This window comes from Procambarus clarkii, chromosome 44, assembly GCF_040958095.1.
Source record: "Procambarus clarkii isolate CNS0578487 chromosome 44, FALCON_Pclarkii_2.0, whole genome shotgun sequence".
In the NCBI taxonomy this organism is placed as follows: Eukaryota; Metazoa; Arthropoda; class Malacostraca; order Decapoda; family Cambaridae; genus Procambarus; species Procambarus clarkii.
In genome coordinates, this window is record NC_091193.1 from 23251821 (window position 1) to 23273605 (window position 21785).

Genomic DNA, 21785 nt, shown 5'->3' on the forward strand with positions numbered 1-21785 from the left:
ACACCTGAACCGGGCTGTGAGCCCGACGGACAGACAGACTCCATCAACCTCGGCCGACCTGGTGAGCACTGGTCACAAAGCCCCAGCCGAGAGACGACCCGTCCGTGAACACATCGAGCGAAGGCTCGGGGAGCCGCCAAGGCACGGAACCCCGAAAACCCCAAAGAGGAAGCTGGTGACGCAGCACCAACACCAGATCCCCAGAGGAACCCAAGGAATGCAAGAGGCGGAAGTGGAGTCTCCGTAGGAACCAACCGACGCCGGAGCCAAACCCGACTCCGCGGGCAGACAAGCACGCCAAAGTGCAAACTCCCGCACAACCGCCCGCACAACCGCTGAGCAACCCGGGACCCCCTCCTGAACAGCCAAAGGCGGGACCACAGCCACAGTAACACTTCTGGAGGGAAGACAATGAGGGGCCCAAGAGCCTGAAACAAGGCCCAGGTCCGAACCCGGGACGGAAACAGAAGGTAAAACCTCCAGATCACCAGGAAACCAAACCCAGCGATCTGGAAAGAACCATCCCCTGGCGAGCAGACAAGCGGACTGACTGGGAGCCCACTCCAGCCAGTCGTCGAGGTAGGCCAGACACCGAATCTCAGACGCAGACAGGGCACTAAGATCCGGTAAAGATGCAAAGAGTATACAAAGTGCCCTTCACAAAATAGGGAATGCAATAAAAACAGCAAACCTGAAGCCCCACCACCAAAGCATTGTATGACAATCATATGAAGACATTATGACACATGACAATCATTATATGACAATATGACAATTATAATCAAAGCATTATATGACAAAGAGTGCTGGGAAGACGGGACACCACGAGCGTAGCTCTCATCCTGTAACTACACTTAGGTAATTACACTTAGGTAATTACCTGTTGACGGACGGTTGAGAGGCAGGACCAAGGAGCCAGAGCTCAACCCCCACAAGCACAACTAGGTGAGGACATATATTGTAAAAGCACAAGCCGCCGACTAGTGGCAAAGAGCACTACGCTGGCCAGGCAAAGAAGGCACAAAACTGCATCAAAAGGCCCACCTCGACAGCAAAACCACAAAGTCCCAGCACAACCACAACATGTGCCAAGACCCAAAAAGCTCAGTCTGCAAGCCAGGAAGACCCCGGAACCCCAAAAGGCAGAACCGGGTCACACGAGGAAACAAAGTCCCCTGAACCCACAAAAGGGGGCCCAAGAGGAAGAAACCTCCAGAACGAAACCAAGGAACCCAAAGGAACCCAGAATCGAACCAGGGGGAGCCCAAACCACCACATTTGCCGGCGGAGAACACCACTAAAAGGCAAAGCACAGACCCCAGCAGAACGCCCTGGGAAAACGGTCCCAACAGACCGAAAACCGAGGGGCAAGGTGTGGGAGCAAGCATACCAGCCAGGGGCACTGAGCCTAAACCCAGAAGCTCAGACCCAAAATCAACACCCAAACGTTCCCAGAGGAACAGGCAACGGCAAGAAAACACCAGAAAAACAAAGAAACGACAACAGGAGAACAAAAACCCTGCAAATTTTTTGAAAACTCACCAGAGACGCTCGCTCGCACACCCAGACGCATGTAAACAAACCGCAACGCCGCCCTGGTGGCCATGCAGTGAAACCGGCAGACGAAAATGGCCGCCAGCAGGGGCTGTGACTGACGCTTAATACACAAAAACACGCCAGCAAATGTGGGAAGCTAGCAGACTGGAAGGGCGAAAAACGACGCCCAACAGCAGAAAAACCCCTGAAGGGGCAAAACCGCCCCAGAACTGCTAGCAGGCAACCCCCACAGCCCCGGGAACCAACAACAGAGGCCCCGGGGCAGAGCCGTCCTCCAAGCCCTCCGCCCTTAAAGAAAAGCAAGAGCCCATGGGAAAGGCAACAAGAAAGGGCCGCTGGTAAGACCCAGAAGCCTTGGCAGGAGGCACAGGCTCAAACCTCCGTCCCCAACCCGAACGGGGCATCCCCCGAAAACCGCCCGAGTCTCTGCCGCAACTGAACCCCGCCCCGACCCAGAAACCCGCAGACGGTCCGGAGCCGGGAACATGGAGAGAAAGGGGCGAGCAGCACCTAACCAAACGGGGCGGCCACGGGCATTCGAGTGGGAAACCAACCTAGCATGTTGCAGCAACCTAACCTAGCTTGCAACACGGATGCCGCCTGTACTCTGAACAGTAATAACATCAGGAGAGTACTGGAGAACAAGCAGAGAATCACTCGCAAGACTCCGGGTCAAGGTGTCAGTGACCCAACAGGCAGCATGACGGAGGTAAAAATGGCGACTGTCACCCGGAGACAAGGGAACAGCAACCAACGATCCCGTTCAAGACGGGTTGGAACCCGGAAGACACATTCAATGGTCCCCCGAGCCCAGACTGGGGTTTCCAGGGCCCGTAGGGTAACAACTACGGGAAGCCCGGGCAAGGTGTTGCTAACCGGTTAAGAAACCCAAACATAACAAGAGGGTAGATGCTAGCACTGAAAACCCCTGAGACGTGTACAAGCACGGGGGCCTAGCAGAGGGCCGCCAAACACTACCAGTGGAACTATAACCACCTTAGGCAGACCCCCACCAGGCAAAAAAATTAAAAACAAAAGAAAAACCCCGCAAAAGTACACCGTCTCCAGAGGCAACAGAAACCGGCCGCCGCTTAGGTGGCAGGCTGCGCAACACCTTGAGGCCCTAACCAGCACAATACCAATCCCTACCCAGGGCCAAACAAGGGCCCCAAGCCCCAGCTGGCCCCAAGGGCGAGGCAAATGCCGAGCAGCAAGAACCTCTACGGGAATGGTTCCCGAACGCCCCAGGGAAGATAACCCTGTAACGCAAGGGCAGTACTCACAGGGCGCTTAGGGAAGTCAGCCACTAAGCACATGCAGCCCCGGCACTGATGAAGTACTCCTGGCCACCGCACACCACAACACACGGCAGTGAACGCCACACAAGGCAAACACCGCCTAGGAAACTGAGGCCAGAGAAGCGTCAATCCCGGTTGACATTAGCGAACGAACTGGAGCTTGGCAGCCGGCGCGGTAGGTCCGGGGCTCCCCCCTCCCCCTCCCGGGGTGGGGAGGGCTGCGCGGACGATCGGCGCGGCAGTAAAGTGTGATGTTTGCTTGTTTGCTTGTTTCCTTGGGATTGTAGGGAGTTTTCTACCTCTCTGTTCGGTTTTTGTTGTAGTTTCTTACCATGTGGGGTTTGTTTTGTTACGCCTACCTTTCTGGGTGCCTAACCCCGGTCGATGGCAGATAAGGAAAACCCCCAACCATATGGGGTTTTCCAGGGCCATTGCTCCCTGAAACCTCTCTGAAGGGGCCAGGTTCTGGCGCTGGTCCCTGGTAGGTCTGAACTCCTTAGCTAATGTCCCAGTCTAACATAACACACATTAGCCCGATAAGCTCCAGGGAGCCGTAGGGGCTCCCCACAGAAAAAGAATTTGAAAAACAGTCTTGAACCGAAGGGACCACAACAAACCGAGGAGAAGAGAGAAAAGAGAGCACCTGGTCCAAAGACCAAGATGGCTTAGGCGGTGCATGAGCAAGTCAGAGGCGAAGCAATGCACGAGACAGCTTGCGGAACGGAGCTGACGTAATATCAATACCAAAAGCAAGCTTTTTTGGCAGATTTGTAAACCTCATCTTGGAGACATTCATGTGTCAACACGTCCAGCAGGCCACAAGAATGAGGGAAGGGGATGTTCCGACAGTACTGGATCTAGTATTCACTAGGAAAGAAGAGGAGGTATTTGACATCCAGTATCTTCCTCCCTTGGGAAAGAGTGATCATGTCCTCTTGGACATTAAATACGCTATGCGATATAATCTAATAGAGAATAGGGACAGTGAAACAGTTGTTAAACTCGATTTCTAGAGAGAACGCTATGGGGAATTTAGAATTTTTTTTCTTGGGTATAATTGGACTTGTTGCTAGGCAAGGAAGTAAATCAGACTTGTTGCTAGGCAAGGAAGTAAATGCCAAATTTTGCACAATATATGATGAAGGCACACAAACATTCATACCCAAACAGAAATGCAGACCTAGGAAACAAGGTTGGTTCAACAGAAATTGCAAGAGGGCTAGAGATCAAAAGACATAAGCATGGAATCATTATAGAAAGAGGCCAAACCCCCAAACATACTAGCGATACAAAGATGCAAGAAACAACTACACGTCAGTAAGGAGAGAGGCAGAGAGGAACTTTGAGAACGGTATAGCAGACAAATGTAAATCAGATCCAGGCCTTTTCTATAAATTCATTAAAAATAAGCTGCAGGTAAAGGATAATATTCAGAGGTTGAAAATGGGGGCAGATACACGGAAAATGAAAAGGAAATGTGTGAAACATTAAACGAAAAGTTCCAAAGTGTGTTTGTACAAAATGAGATCTTCAGAGAACCAGACAAAATAAGAATTCCAGAGAACAACATAGAGCGTATAGAGGTGTCTAGAGTTGAAGTGGAAAATATGCTAAAGGAGCTCAGTAAGAATAAAGCAGTTGGTCCAGATGGAGTTTCACCATGGGTTCTGAGAGAATGTGCATCTGAGCTCAGCATTCCACTTCACCAGATCTTTCAGGTATCCCTGTGTACAGAAATCGTAGCAGACGTGTGGAAACCGGCTAACATAGTTCCAATCTACAAAAGTGGCAGCAGGGAAGACCCCCTCAATTATAGACCTGTATCATTGACAAGTGTAACAGTGAAAGTATTGGAAAACTAAATAGGTAGAACACCTGGAGAGAACTGATATAATATCAGACAGACAGTATGGTTTTTGATCTGGAAGATCCTGTGTATCAAATTTACTCAGTTTCTATGATCGAGCCACAGAGATATTACAGGAAAGAGATGGTTGGGTTGACTGCATCTATCTGGACCTAAAAAAGGCTTTCGACAGAGTTCCACATGAGAGGTTGTTCTGGAAACTGGAAAATATTGGAGGGGTGACAGGTAAGCTTCTAACATAGATGAAAAATTTTCTGACTGATAGAAAAATGAGGGCAGTAATCAGAGGCAATGTATCGGAGTGGAGAAATGTCACAAGTGGAGTACCACAGGGTTCAGTTCTTACACCAGTGCTGTTTATTGTCTACATAAATGATCTACCAGTTGGTATACAGAATTATATGAACATGTTTGCTGATGATGCTAAGATAATAGGAAGGATAAGAAATTTAGGTGATTGTCATGCCCTTCAAGATGACCTGGACAAAATAAGTATATGGTGCACCACTTGGCAAATGGAATTTAATGTTAATAAATGCCATGTTATGGAATGTGGAATAGGAGAACATAGATCCCACACAACCTATATGTTACGTGAGAAATCTTCAAAGAATTCTGATAAAGAAAGAGATCTAGGGGTGGTTCTAGATAGAAAACTATCACCTGAGGACCACATAAAGAATATTGTGCGAGGAGCCTATGCCATGCTTTCTAACTTCAGAACTGCTTTTAAATACATGGATGGCAATATACTAAAGAAATTGTTCATGACTTTTGTTAGGCCAAAGCTAGAATATGCAGCTGTTGTGTGGTGCCCATATCTTAAGAAGCACATCAACAAACTGGAAAAGGTGCAAAGACATGCTACTAAGTGGCTCCCAGAATTGAAGGGCAAGAGCTACGAGGAGAGGTTAGAGGCATTAAATATGCCAAAACTAGACGACAGAAGAAAAAGAGGTGATATGATCACTACGTACAAAATAGTAACAGGAATTGATAAAATCAATCGGGAAGATTTCCTGAGACCTGGAACTTCAAGAACAAGAGGTCATAGATTTAAACCAGCTAAACACAGATGCCGAAGAAATATAAGAAAATTCACTTTTGCAAACAGAGTGGTAAACGGTTGGAACAAGTTAGGTGAGAAGGTGGTGGAGGCCAAGACCGTCAGTAGTTTCAAAGCATTATATGACAAAGTGCTGGGAAGACGGGACACCGCGAGCATAGCTCTCATCCTGTAACTACATTTAGGTAATTACACACACACACACACACACACACACAGTGAAAGAACAAGTAATGAAACTTAGAACAGGCGAGGACAGGTATACAGAAAATGACAAAGAGGTGTGTGAAGAACTCAACAAGATGTTGCAGGAGGTCTTCACAATAGAACAAGGTGAGGTCACTGTGTTAGGAGAAAGGGAAGTAAACCAGGTGGCCTTGAAAAGGTTCAAAATTACGAGAGGAGGTCAAGAGACACCTGCTGGATTTGGATGTGAGAAAGCCTGTTGGTCCAGACAAGGACCTCACCATGGGTACTGAAAGAGTGTGCAGAGGTCCAGACAGGACTTCACCATGGGTACTGAAAGAGTGTGCAGAGGCACATTGCTTACCACTCTCCATAGTGTATAGTAGGTCACTGGAGACGGGAGACCTACCAGAAATATGGAAGACAGCGAATGTAGTCCCAATATACAAAAAGGGAGACAGGTAAGAGGCACTGAACTACAGGCTGGTGTCCTTGACTTGTGTACCATGCAAGGTTATGGAGAAGATCGTGAGAAAAAACCTAGTAACACATCTGGAGAGAAGGGACTTCGTGACAATACGCCAACATGGGTTCAGGGAGGTTACATCTTGTCTGACTGGCTTAATAGAATTCTACGACCAGGTGACAAAGATTAAGCAAGAAAGAGAAGGCTAGGCGGACTGCATTTTCTTGATTGTCAGAAAGCCTGTGACACAGTACCGCATAAGAGGCTGGTACATAAGCTGGAGAGACAGGCAGGTGTAGCTGGTAAGGTGCTCCAGTGAATAAGGGAGTACCTAAGCAATAGGAAACAGAGTTACAGTGAGGGGTGAGACCTCAGATTGGCGAGAAGCCACCAGTGAAGTCCCTGAGGGCTCTGTACTCGGTCCTATCTTGTTTCTGATATGTGTAAATGATCTCCCAGAGGGTATAGATTCATTTCTCTTAATGTTTGCTGACGATGCCAAAATTATGAGAAGGATTAAGACAGAGGAGGACTGCTTGAGGCTTCAAGAAGATCTAGACAAGCTGAAGGAATGGTCGAACAAATGGTTGTTAGAGTTTAACCCTAGCAAATGTAATGAAGATAGGTGTAGGGAGCAGGAGGCCAGATACTAGGTATCATCTGGGAGATGAAATTCTTCAAGAGTCAGAGAGAGAAAAAGACTTGGGGGTTGACATCACGCCAGACCTGTCCCCTGCAGCCCATATCAAGAGGATAACATCATCGGCATATGCCAGGCTGGCCAACATAAGAACGGCATTCAGAAACTTGTGTAAGGAATCATTCAGAACTTTGTATACCACTTATGTCAGGCCAATTCTGGAGTATACAGCCCCAGCATATCGAGTCCATATCTAGTCAAGGATAAAACTAAACTGGAAAAAGTTCAAAGGTTTGCCACCAGACTAGTACCCGAGCTAAAAGGTATGAGCTATGAGGAGAGACTACAGGAATTAAACCTCACTTCGCTGGAAGACAGAAGAGTTAGGGGGGACATGATCACCACATTCAAGATTCTCAAAGGAATTGATAGGGTAGATAAAGACAGGCAATTTAACACAAGGGGCACACACATTAGGGGACACAGGTGGAAACTGAGTGCCCAAATGAGCCACAGAGATATTAGAAAGAACTTTTTTAGTGTCAGAGTGGTTGACAAATGGAATGCATTAGGAAGTGATGTGGTGGAGGCAGACTCCATACACAGTTTCAAGTGTAGATATGATAGAGCCCAGTAGGCTCAGGAACCTGTACACCTGTTGATTGACGGTTGAGAGGCGGGACCAAAGAGCCAGAGCTCAACCCCCCCGCAAGCACAATTAGGCGAGTACAGTATATATATTAGTGTATTTTGGAAGCAGTCTTTCTTGTAAACGTATGTTGTTGAATATGACTGAAAGGGTAAGATTAATGATTCTAACACGAATCTTCTCAATATTTCTTATGTTTTATTTCACTGTCGAGGGAAGTTGAAAAATTAACTCTCCAAAATTCCTTTTCACACTCTATTATAGTCTGACGCCTAAGGATGCATTTCGCAAGGTACTCCTTACATTTTCAAAGATTAATTTGAATTAGTGAACTGGGTGAATTGTAGCACCTGCAAGGAACACCACTCGCAGGACTTTGAGTCAAAAGTGTCATCAACCCAATAGGCAGCATGATGGAGGCAAAACTGGTGAATGTCACCCTGAGACAAGGGGACAGAGCAACCTTCGAAATCACACAAGGCGAGATGGGACCCAGAAGACGAATCCATTGGACCAACGAGCTCCAATGGAGTTTTCCAGGGCACTTAGGCTGACTGCTAAGGAAAGCACAGGCAAGGTACTGCTAACCGGTTGGCCCAAATTACTGAAAGAACAATTAAAGCTGAACCCCTGCAACGTGAACCTAGCGGGGGACCACCAGAATAACAGTGTGTGGACAATGACCAAGGGGCAGACCCCCCACCAGGCAACAAACAAAAACAAAAGAAAAACACCGCAAAAGTACAACGTCCCAGGAGGATCAGAACCGGCTGCTGGGATAATAGGTGATAGGCTGCACAGTACCTTGTGCCCCTTCCAGCGATGATACTACCTCCCACCCAAGGTCAAACAGAGGCAATGAAAACTCCAGCTGACCCCATGGGCGAGCAATCACTGAGCAGCAAAAGATCCCTACGGAGGTAGTCTCCGAACGACTTGTGGAAGATAACCCCAAGCCACAAAGGCAGTACTTACAGGGCCCTAAGCGCATGCAGCCCCAGTACTCCATGAATTACTCCTGGCACAGCACTGCAAGGCACAGCACTGCAAGGCACAGCACTGCACAGAGACAGGAGCCAGAGTTGAATGACTGCCACTCAACACATCAGCCTCAGAACTGAGGTTGGATGGCTGGCACAGGAGTCTGGGGCTTCCCCTTCCCCCTCCCGCAGAGGGGAAGAGCTGCGCCGACTGCGGCACGGTGGCGGCTGTGACTTAATGCTTGTTTGCTTGTTTTTGGATTGGGGAGTTCTGCTTGAAGGTTTGGCTTTCGGTAGCTGAACACAGAATGCTTCCAACCACATGGGGGTTTTTATAGGCCATTGCTTCTTGTGCCTCTCTGAGGGGGCCAGGTCTGGCTCGTGGTCCCTAGTAGGCTAGAACTTCAATTGAATTGACTGATGGCACGGTCTAATACATACATATCAGCCCAGTATAGTTCCATGGGGGCCGGAGGGGCTCTCCGCGGAAATATCTAGTGTTTACAACATATAAGAAAATAGTTTGACCAACATAATCTTTAAAGCTTATCATATACAGAAGACTAATGAGAGGTGGACAACAATACTTACCAGATATACTAGGATGAGAAGAAAGGAAGGGCATTATGTTTGATATTCCTTCAGCAACCATTAAACGAATATCTATGCTGTGTTCGCTTGTTGAATAACTTAGAACCACATCCAGCCAATGATTGGTAGCATATTCATCATTAGCAACTGGTTTCTAAAACAAAATTAAATAATTATGTAGGCTTGAGTGTGACATTTGTATGCAAGCATTCATCATTCCTTTACATATAGTGAACAATATTTGTGTTATGATTGTTATATTAATTATGTGTTCTTGATACAATGATCTTTGTATTGGTATATTGTAGCTTGCCCCCATGCCTTGATACACAGATCTACCAATGATTCAATCCTGCTTTAAATCAAACAAAATGTAATAACAAATTCCTGTACAAACACATGTACTGATCATATTATCAGACAAAATCCCCTATATCATCTGAACGCATGCCAAGTGCTAATTAGTCACAATGGCCTGGTGCTTTCTCCTGATATTTCCCTTCCCTTTCCTGAATGAATGCCAGTAAACTGAAAGACTATGTGTAGAGAAATATTAATGGCATGTGTTAGTGGCAAGTAAGCACTAGTCTTCAAGTCCACTATAAGAAGAGGCAACAGAACAAGGGCAAAAGTCCACTATAAGAAGAGGCAACAGAACAAGGGCAAAAGTCCACTATAAGAAGAGGCAACAGAACAAGGGCAAAAGTCCACTATAAGAAGAGGCAACAGAACAAGGGCAACTTGAATATGCAGCTGCCAAGTTGCCACATCATTGGGAAGGGACATGAATCTTGATCTTGATCTTCTTGATTGCCTTACATTGATTGATTACCATTGATTGCCTCTTGATTGAATACAGATTGCCTTATTAAGTCGCTCCACCTATTCATCAACCAGCACCATACTCAACACAGAAGAAACCTCCTATTCAAGAGATTACAAGTGGAAAACATTTGCTACTTTCTCCAATGCAAACAAGGCATTGCTTACTAACCAGGAGGAAACAGGGACCTGATACTGTAACTTGAAAGTAGAAGCAGACCCAAGCTAAAGAAGATCTCAGTTCACTTAGGAGGCTAAGTTTCTATTTGACAAATGTAATACCATAAAATAGGGAGGTGAGATGAGGGAAGCTTATTAAGGGCTGGCTTTTCATCTTCCAGGGGAATGAATTGAATCTAATACAGAAAGAAGGATTCACCTAAAACATACTATGGAGTAAACTCTAATAATCATTCCCAGGCTGAACTGATTAATTTCTGCAGTAACTCCCTAAGCACAAGAGAGACTGCAGGGAAGCTTGGAGATTTACTGAATCACTGGGCTTATGTCTCCCTGCCTGAATTGTACACAATCTATGTCCAGAGCACAGTGAGATCTTATTTAAGAGAGCACCCAAATATTATACAGGAGTTTCAAAAGGAGATTTTCATAGTAAGAAAGTTTTTTTTTTTAATTCAAAGTTCAAAGGGGGTTCAAGATAATAATAACTACAATATTAACATCTATATTGATGACCAAACCACATGCTAAAAAGTGAAGGGATGACAACGTTTCGGTCCGTCCAGGACCATTCTTAAGTCGATTAACAATCGACTTGAGAATGGTCCAGGGCGGACTGAAACATCGTCGTCCCTTCACTTTCTAGTGTGTGGTTTGGTCAACATATTTTTAGCTGCGTTATTGTGACTCCTCGTCTGCTTAACATCTATAACTTTAAACTAACTTTACAATATATTTAGCATAACTACAATAGTAAACATGAACTAAAAATAAACATATACATACCAAGGATAAAAGTGCGGTGACAATTGCAGAACTGAATTGCAGCAATGATGATATTACCTCTATACGAGGCTCTTCCTTGATTTGGGATATAACGCGCTCCAGTAGAGCAGTCAGACAATCTCTTTGCATTAGAGTCACCTTAACATAAGAACAAATCTTTCTACTTAGTATATTATAAATTTGGATGCGACATTCAGGATGAATTTCTGAATCTGCCATTCTGTCCAACAACTGTTTGGTAATAAGCTCTGAATGATTTTTGAGACTAGCTACGTGCTCTAATGCAGAAAGTCTTACTTCATAACAATCACTAGTGATAAGAGTAATAATCATATTTAATGCATCATATTCTTCAGTTTGACAACACTGAAGCAGAAACTGAGCTGCTTGCCTCTGACAAAGTGCTGACCAAGGCATTCTGGAAATTTGAACATTGGAAGAGACTAGAGAAACAGATGCTGAAGAAATTGCTTTTAATACAGGTGATGTTTTCATCATAAGGCACTTATTGTAAAGAAATGTAAAGAGTTCTAGGGCACACCCACGCGTCACTAAACAAGGATTATTTTCCATTGCCGTCCATGATATTGAAGTTATGTTCATAATAATAGAATGTATTTCATCAGAAGGAAGGACAGTATAACTTTTCAACAACTTCAAAAGACATAGCAAGATCCCATGTAGCTTGTTCTGATCAGTGAGGCAAGCTTCCTTGCAAAGTTGATTTACAATTTGATGGAGGTAACTGGGAGGGACAAGGGCAATGATGGCATGAGATGCAAGAGCACGCAGATGCAGCACTGAAGAGCCTGCACATTGAAGAACTGAAGGGGTGAACAAAGTCAAGGATACAGTAGAAGTATGACCCTCAAGAGGAGCTGGTGACAATCGAGCTAGGAGTAATAGAGTGGGAAACAAGGCTGGTACTAATTTTTTTTCTCTCACACCAGCAGCTCCAGCTTCTAATTCATCTTTCAAGAAATTAAAGAGTTCTGGGTATCTCCTGAAGAAAACTAAAGCAGACATGGCATTTTTACGGTTCAGATCATCTTGCGTCTGCTTTACACCAAGCATACGTGTTGTTAATGCTGCAAAAAGAAGTGCGGCTGCATTACGCTCTGCCCAAGATGTACTTTTATATCCTCGTATTGCAGCCTTAACTCCCGAAGAAACATATGGTATTACAAGATCGCCTAATCTTGTATCACGATACACTGCCCTCAGAATGTTAAAAGCATGAATTCTTGAGTCTGTCCCATCATACTGAGATTCTTCTGCCAAGTGCAGCAAAGTTGTCATAGTATTCTTGAGACATGTTGCTCTCCTGACACTTGGTTCTGATGATAATACTGCCTGCACAACAAAGGGCACACCAGCACTGCGACGAGTAGAACAGAGTCGGGAGTCTCCATCATTTTGTATTGAAGCTAATACCTCTTTGAGCCACCCTTCTGGTAGCTTCCTTAGCTGTTCCTCCTCACATTGCCATAATCTTTCACATACTCTGCCAAACCCAATATATGACTGTTCAAAGGCCCCTCTGTGTTTTGTTTCTGACAACTGTGTTAAGAAATACTGACCTATAGTGATAATATTCTCAACATTAAGCACAGAATGAACACCCGGAGACAAAGGTACTAATTGTATTAAATCTCCTAATATCAATGAAACCTCTTTTATGCAGCGCCATGCACAGAGCAGCAACATCTGTGCACTCACAGCTTGAGCCTTCACTAATTCATCACAATTTGATTCTTGAGAGAGGATTATCTTGCCCTCTTGGAACTGTTGATTGCCTAGAGATGCTTGTAAAGTAACCCTCAAAGCTGTTAAACTTTCAGGATTGAGATCCATTGGTAAATGACCTTCTGGTGAAGAATTTCTAACTACTGGGGCAACTAACTCAGAAATTGTGTAACACATTTTCAACACTTCTTGTATCAATTGAATCCAAACTTCATGAGATCTGATCAGCTCTGACTCAGTCATGTCAGATAAAAGCACCTTTAAACACAGTAGGTTTCCATACATAGGGCCTGATGCTGCTGCCTTTAATAAACTTTCATGTGCAGATTGTACTTGTAATTCAAGAGACTCCATGATGTATCTACATAGGATCTCTCTAAAGTTCTTTGAATTTATTCTCTCTGTCAGTCTTTCTTCAATAATTTTTACTGCTTCTGGTTTTATTGACAAAAATTTGAAAATGTAAGCTGCAGACAAAGAATCAGGAGGTCTACATGATGAAGCCAAGCTAGAGGCAGCTCTTAAGAGGGAGCGTAACTTTACATTACGTACAGTTTCGCAATTTTCTTCAGAGACAGAACACAAAAGTTTAAGAGCGATCATTTTGTTGCTCTCAAATGAGTCATTCAAAACACACAAAAGGGTATCAATGTACACATGATCATGGTCAAGTTTATCCAAGCCAAGAATCTTTCCACATTCTCCCAAAATAATATCATGAAACATCTGTAAGATCAAGAGAGCTGTTCCTCTGCGTGCATTGTTAGCTCCACAGTTAAGATTCTGAACCATCAATGAAAATAATTTTTTACAAAATGATGCTTGTTCTCCAATGACTGTATTTACTAAGCATTTGTTGTCTTGACTTTTACCTTCTTTTAATAAAGCTACTGATCCTTCCTTGATTCTCTGAAGCAATTTTTTTGTACTTTTCATCATATGTTGCTTATATGATGGACTCTGAGTTGTTATACTATAAATAAAATAATCTATGATGAGATCAAGTTCATATTTTTCAAAGAGCTCAGTAGACCTGGGACTCTCGCAGATGAGACTAAAAGCTGCTGTTCGTACCAACTCCTCCTTGTGTGACAGACAGAGCTCAATGATTTTATAAGGTAAAATACACTTCCATATGCTACTGTCATTCTCGTCATACTTGCTGTGACATTGCTTGAGCCAGTGTGATGAAACCCTGCCAATTTTTACACACATTATTAAGAGACAAAGCTTTTCACTGACAGGGTTATTTGAGCATTGAATAAGTCTTGCTACAGCATTATCAAGACTTCCTGGAGAGGTGAATAATAGTTTCTTAAATAATAATTCATATCCAAATGTTTGCATTTCTTTGGAAAATAAATTAATGAAAGTGTCAAGCCATAAATTTTGCCAGTCATCTGTTGTAACTTCCTTTTCATGTTGTGTGAAGAGAGCCTCTAGTAGCTCTGCTGCATGACTAGCCATGGCTGGATCCTTCATGTAGTTCACAAGCTCATGTGCTAAGTTTGGATAAAACTCCAGTAGGGTCTGAGTTCCAACTATAGGCACCATGCAGCTTACAGCACTGCACCTATACTTCCGTGAACTCAGCTGATTCAGTAACGTCTTGCAAATTTCTAAAAAATGGTATTTACTGCTTTCTGAATCAATCAATTGTAGTATCTTTATTAAATTCATAAAACAATCCTTAGTTGTATGCTTAACACTATCCAGGAAATGATCCCATACTAGCCAGAGGTAATCCAAAAGACTTGATAAGAGAGGAGACTGAAAATTTAAAACCATATTCAATTTTTTTTCTGCCTGAGGAAATTGTAATGCTTCTAAAGTACGCAGAGTCCACTGATAAATAACTCTTACTGTACTAATAGCAATACTGCCATCATTAGATTGTGAAGAAAGGTTAAGAACTGCTTGAAGTACCTGAACACCAAGGCAGGTTTCATAATTTCCTATATAAGGATCTTTGCTACGTGTGACACACAAAACACCATTAATGACAGCCAACTGTGCCACAGCTGTAAGGTCAGCATATGGCTCCTCTCCATTTACTACATGATGCACAAGCTGACTAAGATTACCCTGAGAAATGATGCTGTGAATCACAACTAACAAATGACCACAGTTGATTCTCAAGTCCAAAGGACAACTAGGATGACGGACCACACTCAGTACAGCAAGCAGCAGCTCAGATATCTCTTGCAATAGAGCAGCAATTTGTGAAAAATCACTGTAATGCTGTTGAAAGTACATAGTGCTGCTTTTCATCAGTTGTTGTATATGCTGCAGGACCACACAAGCTTCTATTGATGATGAAGATTCCCTGAAAATTACATTTTCTATTATCAGTAGCTTACAATTTTGAAATAAAAAATAAAATAATAATTTTGGCAAAGTTACAACAGTCACTGTATAATAGAAAATGTAAGGCATATATAGTCTCTTAGGATTACAATTACATGCCCAATTACAGAATATTACCCCTCACTTTGAAATACTGCATTTGCACAGTGATACGGTACATAAAACCAGCATTGAATGTAATGAAACGCCATTTTCTGGGTGAGCCCCGTCGGCTCCCTGGAGCTATCGGACTGATAAATGCAGTATTAGTCTGGGGCTTCAGTCACATGGAGTTCTGCCTACTGGGAACCACGAGCCAGAACCTGACTCCCTCAGAGAGGCGCAGGGAGCAATGGCCTATGAAAACTCCACTCATTGAGAGTATATTCATGTCTGCCATCGACCGGGGAAGGCACTCGGTAAAATAGGCATTCAAAAACAAACTCCAACTGGTAGAACATTACAACCCAAGACCAAACAGAGACTAAATACTCCCTCAAGAAAAACAATGCAACAAGCAAAACATCATCAAATCAACGTGCCACTCGTTCATGCCAACTTCTCCCCCCCCTCCCCGGGAGAAGTGGGTGGTGGCGCTCACCCGAGCCAGCTGTTCGCTCCCCAGTCTGGAGACTGAGCAAATGAAAAGAAAAATTGCAGACCGGAGGGAGAGAGGGAGGGAGGGGGGTCAGGGAACCCCCAGGGCTCACCCAGAAAATGTCGTTTCATTACATTCAATGCTGGTTTTCTGTGGGGAGCCCTGTTGGCTCCCTGGAGCTAGATATCCACAGATAAGTAAAACAGGGACTTACCCGGCTGGCAGCCGCACTGCATCCCTCAGGAAGAAAACAAGACAGCTTGCCACGACAGGAGCCCCAAAGCCACACAGGGTTGCTGAAGACCCAGAACATTAACCACATAATGGGCCGCCAGGACCCTATTCAAACGCCAAAACCCCCAAGCCCAAATGTCAATCCAAGACATGTTACCAAAGACCACAGTGAGAGCTGTAAACTTCTGATCATGGGCACAAGGGTAGACAACAGGCTGGCTAGACTTATGAATCCGACAGACAACCTGAGAGACCCGAGCCCTGGAACAGGGAATGAAGGAAACTAGATCCACCCAAAGCACATCCACAGACTCGGAAGCAGTGGCCCTCAGGTAGCGATGAAGAGCCGCCACCGAACACAACACAAGATACACGCCCAGCCTGACCAACCAAGCAAACAACAACCCACTGACCCCTCCGGAAGCCAGCCATTTTATTCTTTTCCAAAAAAACAAAAAAAAAACAGCGTTGAATGTAATGAAACGCCATTTTCTGGGCGAGTCCCAGAGGCTCCTTGGACCTATCCAGGTTGAATGGATATATATAACTTTCTGGCATCAGTCAAAGTGCTTGGAGTTCTTGCCTACCGGGGACCACGATCAAGAACCTGGCCCCCTCAGAGAGGCATGAGGAGCAATGGCCTATAGAAACCCCCCTGTGGTTGGGAGCATTCTATGTCTGCCATCAACCGGGACAGGCACCCAGAAAGGTAGGCACCCCAAAACAAACCCCCTATTCTGGTTAAAACATTGCTACCGAAAGCCAAACGAGTGGACAGAACACTCAAAACAAAATTATCAAACTAGCATGACGTCATCATGTCGCCGCACTGCCGTCTGCGCCTTCCCCCCCGGGAGGGGGAAGGGGAAATCCCAAACCATCCGCGCCGGCGATGCAACCAGCAGTTCTTAGGCTGGATGTCAATATACACAAAAAACACTGCCGACCGGAGGGAGGGAGGGAGGGATGCCGGGGAGCCTCCAGGACTCACCCAGAAAATGGCGTTTCATCACATTCAACACTGGTTTTCTGGGGGGAAGTCCCATCAGCTCCCCAGTGCTACCTCACCACAGATAAGTAAAATAGGGAAGGATCCGGGAGGCAGACGCCACGCGCCCGAACCGAAAAACAAAACCACAGACGAAACGAAAACACCCTGCAGACAACCCGGGAGACCTGAACCCCAGAACAGAAAGAGGGAGGGAAGGGAACCTGGGTAAACCAAAACGCGGTCATGACCCAGGGGCCAAGATGCGCCGAGAACAGCGAAGAGCTGCAACCGAACAACAAGGAAGCACCCCCTGCCTGACCAACCAAGCAGCAACCCAAGGACCAAACCGAGGAGAAGAAAAGAGACCACCCAGGCGAACGACCAGGACGACACCGGAAACGCAAGAGCAGAGGAAACAACGCCCAAGACAGCAAGCGGAACGGAGCAGAAGGAACAGCAACACCGAACGCAAGCTGGAGCGGCACCACCAAAGCCACCCAAGACGAGGCGACAGGACACAGTACCAGAAGACGGTCCCGGAATATCCCCGAAGGGAAAGACACGACAACCCTATCAGAGACTGAAGGACCCTTCGCAGTGATAGGAAACCCAGAAGGACCGCCAGGAAAACTACACACCACTGCCGAGACAAAGCATGCAGGTGGGAGGCTAACAACGAAGCCACCAGGGCCCACACAAGTGATGAGAAACGAGACAAAAATCCGAGATGCGAAGACTCGAGGGGAAGAACGAACAAGCCCTGTACAGGGCTGGACCGACTAGCTACAAGAGGTGGAGCTGTGGAAAGACCCACAGGATCGAAACCATAAAAGCAGCAGGGTCTGCCAAGGCAGGCAAAAACTAAAAAGAACGGCCGCCAGGGATCCAGGAAACCAACCCAGGCGAGCCAAAAAGAACCAACCCGGGCGAGCAGACACACCCCGTCTGGGAGGATCCCCCCCCCAGGACTCTTGAAGGCCCAACAAGGCCAAACACAGAGGAGTCAGGGCCCAGGCAGAGGCCAACAAGGAAAACAGATACCATGAAGGAAAGCGCGAGATGCAAAGCAAAAAACCAGCATTGAATGTAATGAAACGCCATTTTCTGGGCGAGTCCCAGAGGCTCCTCAGAGCTAACTAGGTTGATATGCTAATATCAGACTTTGGCATCAGTCATATGTATGGAGTTCTTATGGGCCTACCGGGGACCACGAGCCAGAACTGGCCCCCCTCTAGAAAGGCAAGGGGAGCAATGGCCTATAGAAACCCCAGTGTAATTGGAAGCATTCTATGTCTGCCATCGACCGGATTAGGTACCCAGAAAGGTAGGCGTCCCAAAACAAACCCCTATTCTGGTAAAAATTGCAACCAAAAGCCAAACGAGTGGATAGAACTCCCCAAACAAAAACGAGAAAACTAGTATGACATCATCTGTCGTCACGCCACTGTCTGCGCAGCCCCCCCTCCGTGGAAGAGGGAATGGGTAGCCCCAGACCCCCCGCGCCGGCGATCCACACTCCAGTTCTGAGGCTAGATGTCAAAACACGTGAAAAAAACACCGATCGGAGGGAGGGAGGGATGCCAGGGAACCTCCGGGACTCACCCAGAAAATGGTGTTTCATTACATTTAACACTGGTTTTCTGGGGGGAACCCCTATGGCTCCCCAGAGCTAACTACCCACAGAGGAAAAGAATAGGGACTTACCCGGGAGGCGGTTGCTGCTCACTACTCAACCCCAAGTCGAGACAACTGGCTGCAACCTGTGACCCAAAGCAACACAAGAATGCTGGGGAGCAGGTACGTTCACCAAATAACAAGCGGCCAGGACCCTGTTCGACTTCCAAAATCCATGTGTCCGAATATGAGCCCAAGACATGTTACCAAACACGGCAGCCAAAGCTGCAAACTTCCAAACGTCATTGGCGCGAGGATAGACTGCAGGCTGGCTAGACTTAATAACCTTGCAGACAACCTGGGAGACACGAGCCCTAGAACAGGTAACGAGGGAAACCGGATCAACCCAAAGCGCATCCCCAGCCACTCCAGCTGAAGCGCGCAGGTAACGGCGAAGAGCCGCAACCAGACACAACACATGATGCACCCCAGGCCGGACCAACCAAGCATTAATGACCCACGGACCCCTCCGGAAAGCAGCCGTCTCGTTCTTCGCCAGAAAAAAAGGAGAAGGCTGTAAATGGACAAACCTACCCCCAGGACCAAAAGAGCAGAAACCCCCTGTGCCGGAGGAGAGCATGAAGCTCCCCTACCCGGCCTCCAGAGGCCAATGCCAACAAAAACAAAGCCTTGGTAAAACAATCTAGAACTGAAGGGGCCACCACAAACCGAGGAGAGGAAAGATAGGAGAGCACTCTGTCCAAGGACCAGGACGGCTCAGGCGACTCATGAGTAGGACGGAGGTGAAACAGCACGAGAAAGCTTACGGAATGGGGCAAATGTGACGTCCACCCCAAACGCTAGCTTGAGCGGCTCTGCCAGCGCCGCACGATACGAGGCGACAGTATTAGGCATCAAATGACGGTCCTGAAAAAGCCAAGAAAGAAAGTTCAAGACAACCCGATCTGAAAGATAAGACAACCTACGAAGAGCAAGAAAATGGCGAAAAGAATGCCAGGAAACTTCATACTGTCGCCGAGATGACATGGACATCGTCATGACATGACATGGACATCGAGATGACATGGACACCGAGATGATGGTGGGACACCATCAACGAAGTCACCTGATCACCATAGAAATGGTGATACACCTGCGTCAAAAAGACCAGATGCGAAGAGCAGAGGAGAAGGTCGAACCAGCCCTGTACTGGTCCAGGCTGACCTGCTGAAATAGGCGGAGCCACGGGAAACGTCCCGGGTTCGGACACCGAGCCAATAGCGCCAGAAACCAAGGCTGGGCCGGCCACCAAGGGGCCACAAGGACTACTCTCCCTGGGAATGTCTCCAACCGAACCAGAACCCGAAGCAACAGCTGGACCAGGGGGAAGAGGTACAGGTAACCCCACCTCTACCAGTCCTGCCAAAAGGCATCCACCGCAAATACCTTGCAGTTGGGGAAGGGCGTCACATAGATCGGGAGATGCTGAGACCATGCCAACGCAAAGAGGTCCACGTCTGGGAGACCGTACATCTGGCAGATCCAAAGAAACGAGTTGTCGTTGACCGTCCATTCCGTGGACAGGGGAATGAAGCGAGACAGGCCGTCCGCCAGGACGTTGGACACTCCCCAGACATGAACCACACGGAGAGCCAAACCAAGAGAATCCAGCAGACGAACCACTCGAAGGGACCAACCCGGTCCCTAAAACCAAAACGGGGCAGCTTCGGGGCATCCGGGTGGGAAACCAACCTAGCACGTTGCAGTAACCTAAACCTAACATGCAATGCTGATGCTGCCTGTACCCTAACAGGAACATCCTCAGAGTAAAACTGGAGCACAAGCAGAGAACACGACTCGCAAGACTCCGGGTCAAAGGTGTCGTTGACCCAACAGGCAGCATGACGGAGGCAAAACAGGTGACTGTCACCCTGAGACAAGGGCACACTGCAACCTTCAAACCCGCACAAGGCAGGCTGGAACTCGGGAGACGCATCCATGGGTCCACCGAGCCTCAACGGGTTTCCAGGGCCCGTAGGGTAACAACTACAGGAAGCCTGGGCAAGGTGTTGCTAACTGATTAAGAAACCCAAACAAAACAATGGGTAGATGATAACACTGAAAACCCCTGGGATGTGTACAAGCATGGGGGCCTAGCAGAGGGCCACCAAAACAATATCGGGAACTATAGACCAACGAGGCAGAACCTCCACCAGGCAAACAAAAACAAAACAAAAGAAAAACCCCGCAAAAGTACACTGTCCCCAAAGGCAACAGGAACCGGTCGCCGCTTAGGTGGTAGGTCGCGCAACACCTTGATGCCCTAACCAGCACAACATCACTCCCTACCCAAGGCACAAACAAGGGCCCCAAGCCCCAGCTGGCCCCAGGGGGAGAGGCAAATGCCAAGCAGCAAGAACCCCTACAGGAGCGGTTCCCGAACGCCCCAGGGAAGATAACCCTGACACGCAGGGGCAGTACTCACAGGGCACCTAGGGAAGGAAGCCTCTAAGCGTATGCAGCCCCTGGCACTGATGAGGTACTCCTAACCACCGCACACCACACAAAGACAGCAGAGAACACCACACGAGGCAAACACCGCCCAGGAATTTGAGGTCAGAGAAGCGTCTATCCCGGTTAACACTAGCTTACGAACTGAAGGCAGACGGCGCGATGAGGTCCGGGGGCCACCCTCCCCCTCCCAGGGAGGGGAGGGCTGTGCGGACGACCGGCACGGCATTAATTGATTGTTTGATTGTTTCCTTGGGATTGTAGGAAGTTTCTACCTCTGTTCATTTTTTTGTTGTAGTTTCTTACCATGTGGGGTTTGTTTTGTTATGCCTACCTTTCTGGGTGCCTAACCCCGGTCGATGGCAGATAAGGAAAACCCCCAACCACAATAGGGTTTTCCAGGGCCATTGCTCCCTGAAACCTCTCTGAAGGGGCCAGGTTCTGGCGCTGGTCCCTGGTAGGTCTGAACTCCATAGCTAATGTCCCGGTCTAATATAACATACATTAGCCCGATAAGCTCCAGGGAGCCGTAGGGGCTCCCCACAGAAAATGCATTTATTTCTGTAATTGTTATTTAAAATACCCTCATCTATGTACTGTACTACAACTGAGCTACCTAACTGGATTTGAAGTTAATTAAATATTTTTTATAATTAC

General features: G+C 46.7%; 1 protein-coding gene across 5 annotated transcripts in view; it reads right to left on the bottom strand.

Moving 5' to 3' along the window:
- Positions 1 to 21785, bottom strand: part of LOC123745400 (tRNA (32-2'-O)-methyltransferase regulator THADA) — a 78889-nt gene that overhangs the window by 33821 nt on the left and 23283 nt on the right. For all 5 annotated transcript variants that reach the window (XM_045725920.2, XM_069300835.1, XM_045725919.2 and 2 more), the window contains 2 exons: positions 11089 to 15160; positions 9301 to 9454 (listed from right to left, as the gene is read on the bottom strand). In XM_045725920.2, coding sequence (XP_045581876.2) covers positions 9301 to 9454; positions 11089 to 15160 — 4226 coding nt within the window. The remainder of the gene's footprint in view (positions 1 to 9300; positions 9455 to 11088; positions 15161 to 21785) is intronic.